At 41.4% G+C, this 16,839-nt stretch overlaps 2 protein-coding genes across 7 annotated transcripts; one reads left to right on the top strand and one right to left on the bottom strand.

The window, feature by feature from the left end:
- Window positions 1-115: 115 nt before the first annotated feature.
- On the bottom strand, window positions 116-8,234 carry BCCIP (BRCA2 and CDKN1A interacting protein). The gene is made up of 7 exons (XM_079312275.1): window positions 7,990-8,234; window positions 5,522-5,596; window positions 4,965-5,045; window positions 4,440-4,538; window positions 3,748-3,935; window positions 2,449-2,626; window positions 116-488 (listed from the first exon to the last, which is right to left on the bottom strand). The coding sequence occupies exons 1-7, from the start codon at window positions 8,131-8,133 to the stop codon at window positions 318-320; spliced, it is 936 nt and encodes a 311-aa protein (XP_079168401.1). The 5' UTR covers window positions 8,134-8,234; the 3' UTR covers window positions 116-317.
- A 29-nt stretch (window positions 8,235-8,263) lies between these two features.
- UROS (uroporphyrinogen III synthase) lies at window positions 8,264-15,985 on the top strand. 6 transcript variants are annotated; one of them, XM_079312284.1, is made up of 10 exons: window positions 8,264-8,465; window positions 9,773-9,862; window positions 10,597-10,680; window positions 11,007-11,103; window positions 12,252-12,326; window positions 12,815-12,889; window positions 13,790-13,873; window positions 14,172-14,257; window positions 14,770-14,868; window positions 15,476-15,985. In XM_079312284.1, exons 2-10 carry the CDS (start codon window positions 9,800-9,802, stop codon window positions 15,620-15,622), a joined length of 810 nt encoding a protein of 269 aa, XP_079168410.1. In that variant the 5' UTR covers window positions 8,264-8,465; window positions 9,773-9,799; the 3' UTR covers window positions 15,623-15,985. The 6 variants fall into 6 exon arrangements, with proteins under 6 accessions (XP_079168410.1, XP_079168408.1, XP_079168409.1 ...); XM_079312282.1 differs by having other exon boundaries at window positions 8,264-8,469; window positions 9,017-9,862; XM_079312283.1 differs by lacking the exon at window positions 8,264-8,465 and adding an exon at window positions 8,599-8,744.
- The last annotated feature ends 854 nt before the right edge of the window (window positions 15,986-16,839 follow it).

Genomic DNA, 16,839 nt, shown 5'->3' with positions numbered 1-16,839 from the left:
GTATTTAACAGATGAAACTAAGAAAAAGCATTTTTCTCAACAAAAGGAGTTGCATGCATGACTTTGGAACAAAATCACATGAGTTAGCTTTGGTTCAAAATACATTGAACACATATTCAGGTTTTCTTTTGACACTGGGTTTTTATTGACTGCTTCATGATGATATCAAAGTAAAATAAGACACAATATTTAAAAATATTCACTTGGTGGATGTTTTTGGTTGTATAAAACCGTTGGTTCAACAGCAGTTCTGCAAATATTGGGAGGTCACAGTCCTGCATGGCTGCTCTATAAAAACCTGGTGTTTGTAGGGAAGCTCAGAGTGAGAGATAATCTTTGAGTTTTTCCATAATTCCATGAATTCCATCAGCTGGAACTACAATAACTGTCCTCAAAGGCTTCATTGGTACATCATCAAAGGACCATCTGCCACCCAGACAGGTGTCACTTTCCTCTTGCACTGAGTAGTTGAATTTCAGGAGGGCTTTCTAAACAACAGAAATAAAAGCATTCAGATTAAAATGTTGAATTAGCATGAAGATAATACATCATCTAAACAAAGTAAAAATAATGAACCTGTTATGCCAATGCTTATTTTTCCCTTCTTGGTGTCCACCAAAAAGAACAACCAAAAATCCACTATTTCAACTGTTTTAAACTATTTTCTTTTCACAGAATTTATATAATTCGTATTAAATTCTATAATGGTTGCTACCATTATAGTTTGGGATCAGCTTTGTAAAACAGCCCAGAGTCCTAAAAATTAACAAATCTGTAAGAGTATGAGTAGAAATCAAATATTAAGGGGACCAATATGAATGCTGATCTGCAAGATCTATTTATACTTCTCCAAACAGGCAGGTGTCTCAAATGTGCATTATTCCTTTTCAGGAATATAAAACCCCATCTAGAAAGTCCCTTTTCATCACCTTTCCTAGACAAAATTCCTGATGGATAAGAAAAACAACCTAATGAATGTTTCCAGTTCTCACACAAGTCAGATTAAGAACTCTGAGTAGAAAAATTTACCTGATTCCTTCCCTTTGGGGGAAAATTAAGATCCATTCTCCTTTTAGGTTTGCTTTCCACTAACAATATATCAAGGCTTTAAATCTCATTTTGGACCAATTACCACACTAACTGAGTGGCTTTGCTCAAGAGCAATTTGAGCACCTTTAATCAATTCCAAGTCTGGTTCTAATAGATTTTCTGGTTATAATTTTAAGGAACAGAATAAAGCCCAGGGCAGTGCCAAGTGCAGGAAAAGGCTTCTCTCAGTTTGACATGGCTCCAAGTGCCTCACCACATTTAATGCTATTTTATGGCAATCTAATTAACATTATGTGTGATCAGGGAGGACAGACTCTCAGCACTAATTTAACACACACACATTATTAAGTACAGAGAGACATTTCATTTAATACCCTACATAATGTTTAAAATGATTTTTTTTAAACACTGGGAAGACTGTTAAAAACATGCTCAGTTTGAGTCTGCCCTTCTGAAGTGAGAATTACTGGAGTTCAGATGAAAGCTCACAATTACCTTTTAACAAATAACAAAGCTGAGATAAATAAATACAAAATGGACCTTCTAGAACAGAACAGCCATGGACACATGAACATCACAGGCTTCTCCCCAGCAGCTTTTCAACAACATTTTACACAGAGTTCAGCTTCAGCTCTTTCAGCTGCTGTGGCAGAAACACAAAAACAAAATCCCCAACTACTGCAGAGTCTATAACACAATTCCCTACAGCTACCAGTGAACTCCCCCACTTACATTTCTCTCCTTCCCAAGAAATAAAATTACAGCCCTATCACAGCCTCTGTCAGAATGATTACACACAGGAACCTTTGCCATTAACCACCCCCTGCATGTGCAAGTCCTTTGTCCTGCAGGCACTGCCAGAAATGAAAAATAACAGTCTCTTGACAAAGTAATAATATTGTACAATAGTGGTTTAAAAGAAAAAAAAAAAAAAAAAAAAAGAAACCATGAAAAATTCTTTGCATTTCAAAGCACATTTTAAATCTCATTTCCTGCATTTTCCCCTCACCTGGTCTGGCTTGGGACCAGCAGAGTTGTGTGGCCAACTTGCCTTAGGAAATGGGAAGTAATATTTTCATCTCAGTGTTTTACCACTTTTTATTAATATACTTGTCCTGAGTAGAATAGAGACAGAAAAGGGAAGCAAGAGCCATTTCTTAGGACCTCCTAAGTTTTTATTCCAAGCAGTTTTTGCTAGTTACAGGTACCCAGGAGGAAACAGATAAATCATACACAAAAAGAGCTTGATTGCTCCTCTCTCAACACTACTCCAAAACACCCTGGATTTAATTTAAAAATATTTGTGACCAACTTGATGTAAGTTCCCCTTAAATTTGAGGTGAACATCTCTTGATTATATGTAAAGAAAAAGAAGCATTTTAAATAAAAAAGTGTTACCTCATGAAAGAATTCTTCTTCTGCATTTGCAAACATTAATTCCTCCTTTGGCTGATTTCTCCCTTCCTTCCTCTTAGAATTGCTCTTTCTGGCTTCTGTAAATGTCTTGCTGATAAGGAGGTAATAGTGGCACTTTCCACAGGGTTTGTTTGTTCTCTGTGCCTCAGTCAGCTCCTTCCTAAAGAGGAAAAAAATGTTTACACAATTCAAATCCTAAACATATAAGTAAACCTAATAATGTACAGGTATAGAAAGGATATTCAAATTGCAGCCTATTCTTTGATGAGTACCTCAGAAAAAAAATTTTGCAGACGCATTCCTGGTACTTAAACATGCTATTTGTACTTTAAACTACAAAAATATGCATGTTTTTCCACAGCTCACAGGATAACCCTTTTTCCCCAAAATCCTGTTCATGGTAGAGTGTCTGTGAAATGATTCTAAGTGCAACTCTCCTTAAAAATGTATCACATTATCAGTTCCTTGAGGAACTGTAACTGCAGGGACAGAAAATACTCTTGTGTTCAAGATGTTGTCACTCCAAAATCTTTAAGACAAAGAGGCTGAGATCTGAATTTGATCTGTGACAAGTGCTGTACTTGTGGTGAACTCAATCTGACTTCTCACATGAGAGGAAAGAAGACAAAAATGGAAGAAGAAAAGAAGATGATCTCCATTCTATTATTGGTTCCTTATCCAACCAAAAAATTGCCTTGTTCCCAGTTCTAAGCATGGCATTAAATAATGTAATGCTGTGTTTCAGTGGATTAATTTATTTATATTCACCTAGCTTTTCATATAATCCATGAATTGGCAGAGATCAACCAGCACTTCACCTGCTTTTCCATTACTTCAAACTAATCAAAACACTGCATATTTACATGGACCAAAACTAATTCACCTTTTAATCCTTTCCCTCATTCCAAATCTCCCATTCCAGAGACAGACATTAACACAGAAACACCCAAGCTGCTCATTAGCAGCATGCTAAAAAAGTTCTCATTTTTATATTTTCTTAGAGCAGTGTGAAAATAACCTACAATACAAGGATAGAGTGCAACATACACAGCAATTTCTATAGAACAGCTTGTGTTCTCAAATGAGATTCTCTATAGAATATTTTAAAAATATTTTTAAAATTAACTAAAGCACATATGAGGCAAATTTTTTTTTTCATGCTTTACTCATATCTACAGCACCAACTGTCTTAACACAGCTCTATATACATAAGAGTTCTGAAAAAGATGAAGAAAAAACACCATTAAAAAAAAAAAATAATAAATCTATAAACAAACTTACTGGAGCTGCTGGTGCATGGGCAGAGCAATCTGTGGAGGGACATTGATGAACCTTTCACTCAGGATGAGCCCCACAGGCTTTGTGCTGTCACTCAGGAGTTTGCTCAGCTGCTCCACCACACGCTGCTCACAGCTCTGCTCACAGCGACTCAGCAGCAGCTCCTTGATTTGCTCAGCACACTGGGTGCCCTGCAATCAACAGGTGCATTTTCTTTACCTGATACAACAACTATTTACACAAGAAAACCTTGAATGTCAGCTTCAAGGGAACTCCCTGCAGGCCTGCTGGCAATTTCCCTCAGCATCCTCTAAAGCACTGCACACAATTGCTTTGAAATCATTCTCCAGCCCTAAAGCTGGGGGCAAACAAAGGTTGTGAAGTGACAGGAACAAAGAACTGCAACACCAAATTCTAAACTGGAGAAAATCAGAGGGAAGAAATACAAGAGACTGACAGCCCACTCACCCTGGAACTCCTAGACCCAGTTTTAACTCTCTGTTCCAGTCTTTGCTTCATGTTTGACCCTCAGCAAGTTACTTGCATCCAAAAAAGCACTTCAAGTTTTATAACCCCTGTCCTCCACAGTGGAACTCCAAATCCTGGTCCAGCTGTCCAGGCTTGTTACACAGGATGCAGTCTCATTTATTACTGATGCTAATATTTATAACCAGATGTTACTGAGGAATACCAACCTTCCTTTCTGTTAAATTCAAGCAGCTTATAAAACCAAATACTTCATCATCATCATCATCTTCTTCATCATCACTACTGTCTTCCTGCACTTCTGCTTGCTGTTGAATGAAAGAAAAAGAAACATCTCACACTGACATTCTATTTCCACTCTGTAGCAAAAGATGTTTTTGTGATATCAGAAGATGAAAACCATCAAGGAAATCTGTACAAACACACACTGCAAATTCTGTTGCATCACTGTAACAAACATCTCCACTGCATTTTCAGCATTACTATGCTGAAATTCAGGGAGTGAAAAGCTTTCATTGTAAGAAGAAACCTGCAATAACAATATATCAAATTCCTTCTTTGCTTGAAAGTAGGCATGGAAAATTTCAGTTCCCATAGAAAAATTATTCTTAAAGCAGAAAAAGCAAGAAAGCACACAAATAACACAGACAGGATCCCCTTCTGAAATACAGAAATCATGTCATTTCAACAAAGAAAGTATTGTACTTCAATTATAAATACAGTATCTGTCTTACCTTGATAATACTCCCAATGTGGTTCTGTTGTATTAATATATCAGTTAATTCAGCAGTGTTAACAGGAGCTTTTAGAAACAACTGGAAGACAGGAAACAAGTATTAAGTTTCAGGCACTGAGGGTATCTCATGGACCACTTAGCACAAAATAAAGTGAGCTGTTTATCTTCCTCCATTATAATACTGCAAAAACTAACAATCAGCTGATGGAGGTGCTTGCTCCTGCACCTTCCACATGCTGATGTTTCCACACTGGAGTGTGGTATGATCTGAAAACTGTGGCTATTCCATCCCTGGCAGTGTCCAAGGCCAGGCTGGATGGAGCTTGCAGCAATCTGGGACAGTGGAAGGTGTCCCTGCCCATGGCTGGGGCTTTAAGGATGGGCTTTAAGGTCCCTTCCAACCCAAACTATTCTGGGATTATCTAATAAAAGGAAACAAAGTAACACATAAAAACTATAGAACAATACAGAGAATGTGAACTGATGTCTTTGCATAACTCCTTAGATATTATTTATCAATGGACATATAACCAAGATAACAAGTAGCCACAGTACCTGCTGGAGTAACTTCTTTATCCCATTATAGTCATTGTCTGATATGGAATGTGCTTCAAATTCAATATTCACTTCCTGTGGAGTAAAACAGAGAATATCACACAGGCTTGGCAAGAAGTTTCATCAGAACAGAGCTAAACTGTAAAAACTTGGAGACAAGTAGTGGCAAACAGCAGAAACAGAACTTATTTCCACCTTGTCAGCAATTGTTACCATTTCTCTTGTGATCTTTAGAGAACATCTGTGAAGGTAACTTTTCAAATCTGACCCCCCAATTGTGCCATGAAGAAACCTCTAATGCTTTGTTCCTGCCCTCTGGTTCACACAACTGCACCTGTTATAGCCACAGACTCTTCCTGCAGAGAGGTTTGATCCAGGCACTTAAACCCTGGGAACTCCAGGACTGGGGTGAAGGGCTAACAGCAAAAATTGCTGCAGATATTTAAATAATTACATCTAAACCCACATTTCTGCTATTTTCCCAAATCCTCCTGGCATCATTGATCCCACTGTGGAACTCTGCAAATGCTGAGAGCTGGGCACTGCTGCAGCCATGATAGGAACTGCTGCTTCTCCTTCCAGAACAAATGCTGTGTGTCTACCAACATTTTTATTGGTATTCAGTATTAAAAGTCACACCTGCCAAGGTTACTCTGCCTACCTATTCCACTGTTCAAGATCATTCAAAGTTATTTTGCCTTTTAATTGCCAGCTTCAATTACACCTCCTGAGTAACCTCAACAACTCAGCTTTACTTTTGCCAACATTCAGCCCCATAACTCTCTCCAATCCCACACTGAGGTCATGCACAACAGTGTAGACTCAGAGGGGGCTTGTTTGTAATGTAGAAAACAGGCACACTATCCCTTGGGAGGCAGTAAAATTCAGGAGACACTGGCACAGCTTGCCAATGGATCCCTGGAAGTGTCCAAGGGCAGGCTGGACAGGGCTTGGAAAACCCTGGGATGGTGGGAGGTGCAGGGGTGGCATTGGATGGGCTTTAAAATCCTTTCCAAACCAAACTATCCTGGGATTCTATAATAAAAGGAAGCAAGCTAATATAACAATAAAACACAACAGAAGCACTCCAGCCCCACACCTGAGCGGGCACGCCAAAGGCTGGGGCTGCACAGCTGAGGGCTCGGGGACCCCAACACGTGAAAAATGTAAAACTTCCAACAACAAGGCAGCGAACAGGCTTTGGATGGCTGCAGGACCCACAGGGACCGTCCCTTGCGCTATCACAGGACACGCTCCAGAGCCCGCGGGGCCCCGTCCGAACATCCCGAACATCCCGAATATCCCGAATATCCTGAACATCCCATCTGGGATCCGTGCGGGCCCATCCCGAACATCCTGAACATCCCGAATATCCCATCTGGGAGCCGTGCGGGGCCATCCCGAACATCCCGAACATCCCGAATATCCCATCTGGGAGCCGTGCGGGGCCATCCCGAACATCCCGAACATCCCGAACATCCCATCTGGGATCCGTGCGGGGCCATCCCGAACATCCCGAACATCCCGAACATCCCATCTGGGATCCGTGCGGGGCCATCCCGAACATCCCGAACATCCCGAACATCCCATCTGGGATCCGTGCGGGGCCATCCCGAACATCCCGAACATCCCGAACATCCCATCTGGGATCCGTGTGGGGCCCCGTCCGAACATCCCGAACATCCTGAACATCCCGAATATCCCGAACATCCTGAACATCCCGAACATCCCGAACATCCCGAACATCCCGAACATCCCGAACATCCCATCTGAGATCCGTGCGGGGCCATCCCGAACATCCCGAACATCCCGAACATCCCATCTGGGATCCGTGCGGGCCCATCCCGAATATCCCGAATATCCCGAACATCCCGAACATCCCGAACATCCCATCTGAGATCCGTGCGGGGCCATCCCGAACATCCCGAACATCCCGAACATCCCATCTGAGATCCGTGCGGGCCCATCCCGAATATCCCGAACATCCCGAACATCCCGAATATCCCGAATATCCCGAACATCCCGAATATCCCGAACATCCCGAAATATCCCGAATATCCCGAACATCCCGAACATCCCGAACATCCCGAATATCCCGAATATCCCGAATATCCCATCTGGGATCCGTGCGGGCCGGTCCCGAGCATCTACCGACAATCCCCTCACAGAAGCGTGCCAGTTGTTCCGAACATCCCCCGACAATCCCCTCCGGGAGCCGTGTGGGCCCGTCTCCCTCACCCTGAACATCCCCGACAATTCCCTGTGGGAGCAGTGCAGGCCCATCCCGAACATCCCCGACAATTCCGTGCGGCCCATCCCGAACATCCCCGACAATTCCGTGCGGTCCATCCCGAACAGCCCCGACAATTCCGTGCGGTCCATCCCGAACAGCCCCGACAATTCCGTGCGGTCCATCCCGAACAGCCCCGACCCTCCCCTGCGGGCGCCCCGCGGGCTGTCCCGCTCACCCCATCGACGGGCGGCTCCGAGTCGGAGTCGGAGCAGGCCGAGTCCCCGGAGCCGCTGCGGGAGCCCTCGGAGCTGCCGCCGCCGCTGTGGGAGCCCTGCTCGCCGGCGGGGCCCCGCGCCCGGCGCTTGGCCGGCGTGGCCATGGCCAGGCGATGTCGCCGAATGTCGCGACAGAGAGCGGCGGGAGCGCCCGGCAGCGCGGGGCCTGAGCGGGAGGCGCGTCCCGGCCCCGCTAAGCCGGATTTCCTCTTGGCGCTGTGGTGTCACTTCCTCGCACTGGGAATTGCTGCCGGGAGCGGCTGTCGGGGGTTCGATCGAGCTGCCCGGGGAGTTTGGAGCCCCATCCCTGCGGGAACCGGCGCTCAGGGCTCGGGCTGGGCACACCGTGCAGATCCTGCCACCCTCAGCCATCCTGGCATTCTCTGCTTTAAAATAACCTCTGTGCTGAGCGTCTCCGGCATTAGCAAAACTTACTGTGAGTAAAAAACAATTCAAACAGGAATCAGGCGCCCGCTGCTTGCTGTCAAAATCGTGTCCCGGCTTTCCCTGAAGCGAATTCCTGGATAATTCCAGAGAAATCGGCAGGAAAGGGTTGGTAGGGAGAACACAACGTGATTCTGGTTTTTGTGAAAAATGCCAGTCGGGAAAACGCGTTGAAATATATTAAGCAGTGAAGAAATGCTCATTAATGATCCAACTTCAGCTATACGGAACGTGTCCCATTTAACACTCTGTGTCTAATTAATGAAGAAAGGTGGGTGTTAATGAGGGCATGGAAAGAAGAGCGTTGGGCACTCTTTGTTTCCATATTTATAAATACCCTTCAAGAAGGTCGCAATTTTCATATCCCCTTTAAAGCATCAAGCACATCTGTATTTTTTGTTTGTTTTTTGTTTGTTTTTGGGTTTTTCTGGTTTTTTTTGATTGTTTGTTTGGGTTTTTTTTTTTTTTTTTCGGTGATGGTGGTGGTGGTGTTTTGTTTTGTTTTGTTTTTTTGGGTTTTTTTTTTGGTTTTTTTTTTTAAAGCTCTAGGAGTAATTAGGTCATAGCCCAAATTTGAATACTGACATCCAGGGGAAGAATTTCGAGGAAGATGAATTTTCCTGTGTGTGTGATCTATCAGGAAAATGCCACACTGGTAATTGGTGTAAATGTGCACTAAGAGAATGAATTTCTGTTTGTGCTATTCGTGTATTTGCTGATGTTTTGTAACTTTGAATTTAGCACCAAAGCTTGTAAGGAACTGAGAAGTATCATCTTCCATTTTTATGGCAGAATAGATGTTTTCAGCCCTGCCTTGTTTCCTAGAGTATCAGAGAAGGCATATGAATATTATCTATGTTATTTTAGATGTAGAAATGTGTGCATATAGACACACATAAATTAAGTCAATATCTTTGCATGCTCACTTTAATGAGCAGAGGGTGAAAACTAGCATGGAAATTAACAGCATAAATAATCTTTTTGTAGATTTGAGCTGATTGAATTGCAGAATGTGGTGGCATTGTAGGGCCTGTTACTGCTTTTACAAAATATTCTTTAAAATGTGTTCCCCTTGATGAGTTTCATCAGAGCCTCTTCCTTAAGCAGTGTTATCTAAAGGCAGCATACTTATTATTTTCTGTCCTTATCAGGGTGGGTGTTGCTGCCTGGAGAATGCACAGCAGCTGCTTACTCATTGTGTGAGGAGCAGTACAACTGGTAGCAACCCAGTTCTTGGAGCTGGTCAAGTCAAAAAGTCCTTTAGATCTAATTTAGATAAATTCCATTCTTGTATTTCAGGGTTCTGCTGCACTTCCTTGGTGAACAATGAAGGTTCTGCTGCTGAAGGATCCCAAAGATAAAGAATCAGGACCAGATCCATATGTCAAAGTGAGTCAATGTTAAGAAAATTTTAAAAATGTGTCACTTCTTTATTAAATATGAATGCAGCTGTTTCAAGTGGGAAAGGGACTCAATCAATATTAGGAGTGCATATCTGAAATTATGCTGAGAGAAAAAGTATCTTAGAAAATTTACCCTTCCTGCAAGGAATTTTATTAATTATGGGACATTTGTACTGAATTCATTGTAAAGCTCTCAGCAAAGTACTGATATTAAACCAGCTTCATTTAAATTAATTAATATTATGTTCATGTGGACAGAATAAAGATTACAGAATTTTTTTGTATTTTTACTGGGAATGTGGTGTGAAATAGAAATTACCTGTTGCTGGGGTCCCTTCTGCTACTGCCCTTGGTCAGATAAATCTCACTTAAAAGAGTAAGAATTCCTGATCAAGGAGGATTATTTCTTTAGAAGAAACCTATTGGCAGAATTACAGAAATATACAGGGATATTTGCAGGACTGAGTGGGCACTTGGGGACTTCAGGGTTATGTGCTGGTGTCTCCTGGACCTTAGAAGGTCCCAGTCCCACAGCTGTTTGTTTAATAAAATGTTATAATACTAAATAATAAACAAATCCAAACTAGATTTACCAGCAAAAGGAAATAAAATGCCTTTTTATTTTGCTTTAGCAAAGAGAAATGCTTGTGTTTTGCTTTGAAAAAGCAAAAAAATGCTGTTTGGAATTTATTTCAAGAGCTGCAAACCTTTTCTTGATAGGAATTAGGATCATACAGCTTGGAAGCAACACTGATCCCAGTTCTGTCATTTGAATTCACCTCTCTTGACAGCTTGTTTGAGAAGGTAAGTTTGAAATTCTTTCAGTTGTCTTTATTTCCAACAAGATTTACTTGCCAAGATCCCATTTAATCATTCTTTGTGTGGCACCTCTTTTTGTGTTGCCAATAACCAGCTTTGTACAGGAAAATTTCATGTACAACATCAAGGACCTTGTTCCTGCTTGTTAAATAATTAAATTGGTCAGACAGAGATTGTGTGACCATAAATTGTCACAAGTATTGGGGCATTTCAGGCAGTTATTGAAGCTGTTAATTGATCAACTGATTTTTAAAATTAATTTACCAATTAAATTTTTTTTTAAACTTCTTAAATTTACTGTTTCTAAATAGCTTTCTCATCCAGAGTGCTATGGAGGCCTAGTTTTTACCAGCCCAAGAGCATTAGAAGCCATCAAAATATGTTTAAAAGAGAAGAGTAAAAAAGAAGGTAAGTACATATTAATATTCCTTGGTCTTTTTCTTTCAGCATCTTGTGAAGTTTGGATTTTATTGAATTTTATTTCACCCACCAGTAGATGATTTTTTAAAAAAACCTGAATTTCATAGTTCTTTTAGCATCAGAAAGGGCTCATGCTACATTGAGCTTTTAAGGGTAGTGTTTTCCACATTTAAAGATGAAAGAAAGAAGATTTTGATGCAAATTACTAATTAGTGAGAGCTTTTCCAGCTCATTTTCTCATACAGAAGGAATATTTTTCTGCAGTACCTGCTTTGCTTGCTGCTTTCCTCCTTTAAAGAAATCATCTCATAAGAACTGGCCATTACTTCTGTGCCTGTATAATTCCTATGAAATGCTGGAGAAAAAAAGGACTTCTCTGTCTTGAATAAGACATTTCTCAAATGAATTAATTATTAGATTAAAAATGGTGAAATGCTGATGCAGAAAAACCAACAGATCAGGAGTGAGAAGGAATCCTGTTGAACAGAAATACACATTACCATGAAATGTCAAATCCTTGCAAACTCTTCCAAATTCTGGTGTTGGGTGATTCTGGCATGGAGTTTCTACTTTATCTGCTGCATTTTGGGCTGGGGACAAATCAATGTCCTGTGAGTAAGTTACACCCTTGAGTAAGCAGTAAATTCACTGAGACCCTCAGTTTACTGCAGCATTTGCATCAGCAGAGGAAAATATATGAAGATTTTAAGTCAAAAGTAATCACTTCTCTAAATTTCATCCCTTGTGTTGATTAGGACTTTTAGAAAATAAATATTTTAATAATAAAAACTACTCTGTAGTTTCTGTTTAGGTTCCTCTCAAAGGCAATAAATCCTTGGGGTTTTTTCTTTCTGATTTTTATTTTTATTTTTGTAGTTTGTGTTTCTTTTTTCACCCCCCAGGACTCCCAGAGAAAACTCAGTGTCCTGTGCTTCTTAAAAGAAGACAGTAAAAAACTTGGTGTATCTAATTTTTGTACATCCAGATTTGCTGAATGTGTAGTGGATTTTTAGTTATTTATTATCATTTTGCTGTATTTGTGGATTAAACAGAAGCCCAAATATTCATTTAGCATTCACATTCTGTTGCCATGTGCTTAAATTTCATTTAATTTAGTATAATTTAATGTTTTTCAGCCTGGTCAAAATCTCTTAAACAAATGTGGAATATCAAACCAACATATGTGGTAGGAAAAGCTACAGCTTCTCTAGGTAAGATGGGGTTTAAAAAATTAAAAATTGGCTAAATCTGGCTTGTAAGTACAATTTTTGGAGGAGGAGCTGCTTTTCAAGGGTGCTGAGAAAAAAAAATTAATTTTTTGAACTGGATAATTTGAAAGAGAGATAATTATATAAAAATTAGAATTAATCATGCTCCAGCCAAGGATATCCATGGATATAATCCAACCTCTGGATTTCTCCTCCTTTTGTTGCAATGAGATGGTCACTGCTTGGAAAATTGGGTCAAAACAGGAAAAAAAAAACAAAAAAACCCTTTGTTTTTAATTTGAAATGTAGTTTTGTCATTGTCTTTGGAAATGAAATTGGATGAAAGGGATTCCAACCTGCTTGAGACTTTACACAAATTATTTGTGTTTGGATCAAGCTGTGCCTCCCTTTCCATCCCAGGTTCTGTGATAGGAAATGTGAATTGTTCTCATTGTTTCCCATGGTTTTTTCTTTGCTGCTTTTGGTTCTAGTGGAAGAAATTGGTCTTATTCCACAAGGAGAAAAGGCTGGAAATGCTGAGAAATTAGCTGAATATATTTGTTCAAGTAAGTGGCTAAAATGTTGGTGCTAAATTAAAGTAATGTCCTTTCTATCATTTCAGAATTTCCTTGAGGTAAAATCACAGTGAGGCAAAAATACTTCAAAGATATTAATTTACATGTAATCTTAGAACCTCTAGTTAATTAATAAATACTCTATGAGCCAGCAGGAAAAAGTTTATTTTTATGGGAAGATCAGAGCTGTAATGGTTGGATATTGCTGCTAAATCAGAAGATTTAAATGCTGATGACTTTCCCCAAAATTCCCCTGTGGTTTCAGAGGAATCTGGTTCTCAGCACCAAAGCTGTCTCAATCTGTGTAGAATTTCATCTTGAAATTTTCCCTGTGTTTCTTATTTATAGAAAAGGCAAAAACTGTGCAAAGCAAATTTGTTGTTAAATTCTTAATTTGACAAAAGCAAGTGAGGATATCCACTCCCACCCCAGCAGTGCAACCAGAATCCTTTTTTCTTGGGGAGTTAAGAAAATGAAATTGCAGATAGACCAAAACTTTTCAGCACAGTATTGTCCTTTTCTTTGTCTGCCTGAATATTCTTTTATAGAGAACTCTGTCATTTATTGAGTGGGACAGATTTTAAATATGTAATTGAGGCAGGTTGTGTTGAGGAGGAGATAAAGTGCATTTCTATTCCCCTTGCCCTTCTCCAAAGGAAATTATCTTTTTAGCCAATATTCATATTCCAGTTCTGGAATATTCTTAATGTTCCTGCTAAGTAGCTTCTGTCCTGTGAATTGGGGCTGCAGATGTTTTCATTTGCCTTAGAGCTGTGTCTGTGGTGAGGCATTTTGATAAATCAGCATTTGATACCTTTAAAATGTATTAAATCACATTTACTCTTTATTAAAGGCTTGAGTTAATTAAAGTTCTTGTTTGTGTGTTTACAGGAGAGAAACCCAATTCCTCAGCTCTCCTATTTCCTTGTGGAGCCCTGAAAAGAGAAGTACTTCCTACAGTGCTTAGAGGAAAAGGTTGAACTTCCCCTGGAGACCCATTTTAATTAGTCAGTGATGAGAAAAATTGCATCTAAAGCTTGTGAACCAAATTGGAAGAAGTAAAAGTAGAACTTGCTGAGGAGAGGATGGGAGTAAACACTGGGAGCTTGGATGGCTGCCCAGAGCTCTGGATGTGCAAATCCTTCACAGAACTTTTATGTGGCTTTTTAGGCTAAAATTGTTACACTTATTAAAATCAGTTAGGATTTTGTGAGTGCTGAATTGAAATAATAGAAATGAATGAATTAATTATGATTGTATATCCTGATTGCAGGCATACCCCTGGAAAGCCTCACTGTTTATCAAACAACTCAGCACCCTGATCTGCAGGAAGCTCTGAGCAGTTATTTCTCCCAGCAGGTACTGGACATTGATGTAGTTTGGGATTTTCTGAGGCAGGTGACAATCCTTCCCAGAATATTTTTTTTTTGAAGTAGTGTAACTGAAATATCACTGGCCATCTTCTGATCACAAATCAGAGCCCAAGAGTAATCTGCCCTGTGTAGCTTGTGTAAAAGTAATCATTGCTTTTCATTTTTCAAGATTGGCTGATTTAGAAGCCTCCATCATAGAATTACAGAATCGTGGAATGCTTTGGGTGGGAAGGGAATTTAAAGCTCATCCAGTCCCATCCCTGCCATGGCAGGGACACCTTCCACTGTCCCAGGTGCTCCAAACCTCACCCAGCCTGGCCTTGGGCACTGCCAGGGATCCAGGGATCCCTGTGCCAGAGCCTGCCCACCCTCACAGCCAGGAATTCCTGCCCAAAATGCCATCCATCCCTGCCCTGTGGCAGTGGGCAGCCATTCCCTGTGTCCTGTCACCTTGTGCCAGGGAGGAGTGAGCTGTACCCCTCTGCTTGTTTCACCCAGGGGGTCCCTGCCAGCGTCGTGTTCTTCAGCCCCTCCGGTGTCAGATTCTGCCTCCAGCACATCCAGAAGCTTTCAGGGGATCTGATCAACCAAGTCAAGGTATCTTCTCTTAAAAATGGTGGAATACAAGAGGCAGGAAATTTGGGGTGGGCAAATGAAATAGAAAGAAAACCCCAATTGATAGCAAATAAACAATAACAAAAATAATAACACATGTTATTATATAGCATTATAGAGTCCCAGAGTGGTTTGGATTGGGAGGGACCTTATAACTCATCTTGTTCCATCCCCTTGCATGGGCAGGGACACCTTCCACTACACCAGGTAGCTCCAACCCCATCCAACCTGGCCTTGGTTGGATTTTAAAAAATAAATTGTTTTCACCCGGAATGTTTTCCCCAACCACTTTCCCCCATCTCCACTGGGTCACACTTCATTTTCTCTTAGTGATGTGTTGGTGTGAGGAGCTGTTGCTTGCACCAAGCTGCAGCTGATTAAAATTCCTCTCACTTTTCCCTGTTCCTTGGGACTCAGAGCTTTCACCGTTTGCAATGGCAAGATAAACACTCATCTTCCCCGAGTCATTGCTGAGTAGCTGCATTGATGGGTGGCTTTTAATGCTGCAGCACTCCAGCCTGAGCTGGTCAGTGCTGCTGAGGGCACAGCAGTGCTGGTGCTGTGTCCAGTGGCAGTGTTGTCCCTGCAGTTCGCTGCCATCGGCCCCAGCACAGCAGAGGCTCTGCGGAGCGCGGGGGTGGCCGTGAGCTGCACTGCAGGGAGCCCCACGGCCCAGGAGCTGGCTGCTGCCATCCACACAGCCCTGCACACACACAGCTGCTCTGTGCCCCCCTGAGAGCACAGCCTGCACAGCAAGGCACAGGGGCTGCTCCAGAGAAACTGGCCTTTTTGGGATTGTGAGGCACCGTCCGGGTCGGGACATGGCTGAGAAGGTTGCACTGAAATGTCTTAACAAATCTGGAATCTGTCCAGCATCCTAAAATCATCCAGCTATTCCCTTTCCTCCTGTGTGCACTGTGAATATTTTGTCCTTGGAAAGCAGCTGTGAACACTGAGGCTGAAGTCAGCCCCACACCTCACCTCAGGAACCCCCAGCACATAACTCAGGTTGGAGCTGCTCTGTATGATCAGTTTTACTTGCACATCTTATTTTGTAGGAAAACTCCACATATTCCAATGAAGTATTTTCTTTTGTAAACTTGTTTGTTGTTCTGTTTCTCAAATATTTGTATAAAAATTATAATTGTAGATTCTTAGTGGAACAGGAGAATTCTTGCAGTGAAGTTGCTCTGTGTGGGGCTAATTCAGGGCAGCTGTTGCCTCATGTTACCCTGACAGGGCCTTCAAAATGAGGTTGGGTTTGGTTTCTGTTCCTGTAAAGAAAGAGCATTTATTAACAGGGAAATAAACTGGCTTATCAGAGTTAATAATGGTGTTAGAGTTGTCTGTTTTGGATGAGGTTTATGCTTTAATTGTTTATCTCTGAAAGGGGAAAAATAATCCTGTTTAGCACTAACGCTCCCTCCAGCTAATGCCAGGGGCTTCACAGGAGATTTGAAACATAATACACTCATTTATAATCCTCCTCAAAGTCATTTTTGTTGTTAGCATGTGCTGAGGTTCCTGGAATAACAGAGAAATCCTTATTTGCTGCACAGTTCAGGTCAAGTCTGAGGGTAGGACCTGAATTTCCATCCACATGAGAGGCTCCACACCCTGGAACAAGGGGGAACCTGAGCCCAGGTCTGTTCCTATAAACTGAGTAATTCCAGAGTGTGGCTTCATCAGTCACACTGGGACAGCAGGACAGGAGTGTGGCTTATGAAACACTTCCCTTTGTCAGGATGGGGTGGAATTCAGGAGGGCACAAACTACTGGAAGAGCACAGAATCCCAGGATGGTTGGAAGGGCTTAAAGCTCATCTGGTTCCATGAATACATGTAAAAGCAATTTCTACCTTTACATAAAGTGGTTTATACAGTTACTATGCAACAATGAACATTTATTTGTGGAAGAACATCAAGACATCAGATGTTATATTCTGGTAAATTT

Source organism: Erithacus rubecula (assembly GCF_903797595.1).
Source record: "Erithacus rubecula genome assembly, chromosome: 9".
NCBI classification, from domain to species: Eukaryota; Metazoa; Chordata; class Aves; order Passeriformes; family Muscicapidae; genus Erithacus; species Erithacus rubecula.
The sequence above is the reverse complement of the archived record's forward strand: the minus strand, read 5'-3'. Positions and strand labels throughout refer to the sequence as shown.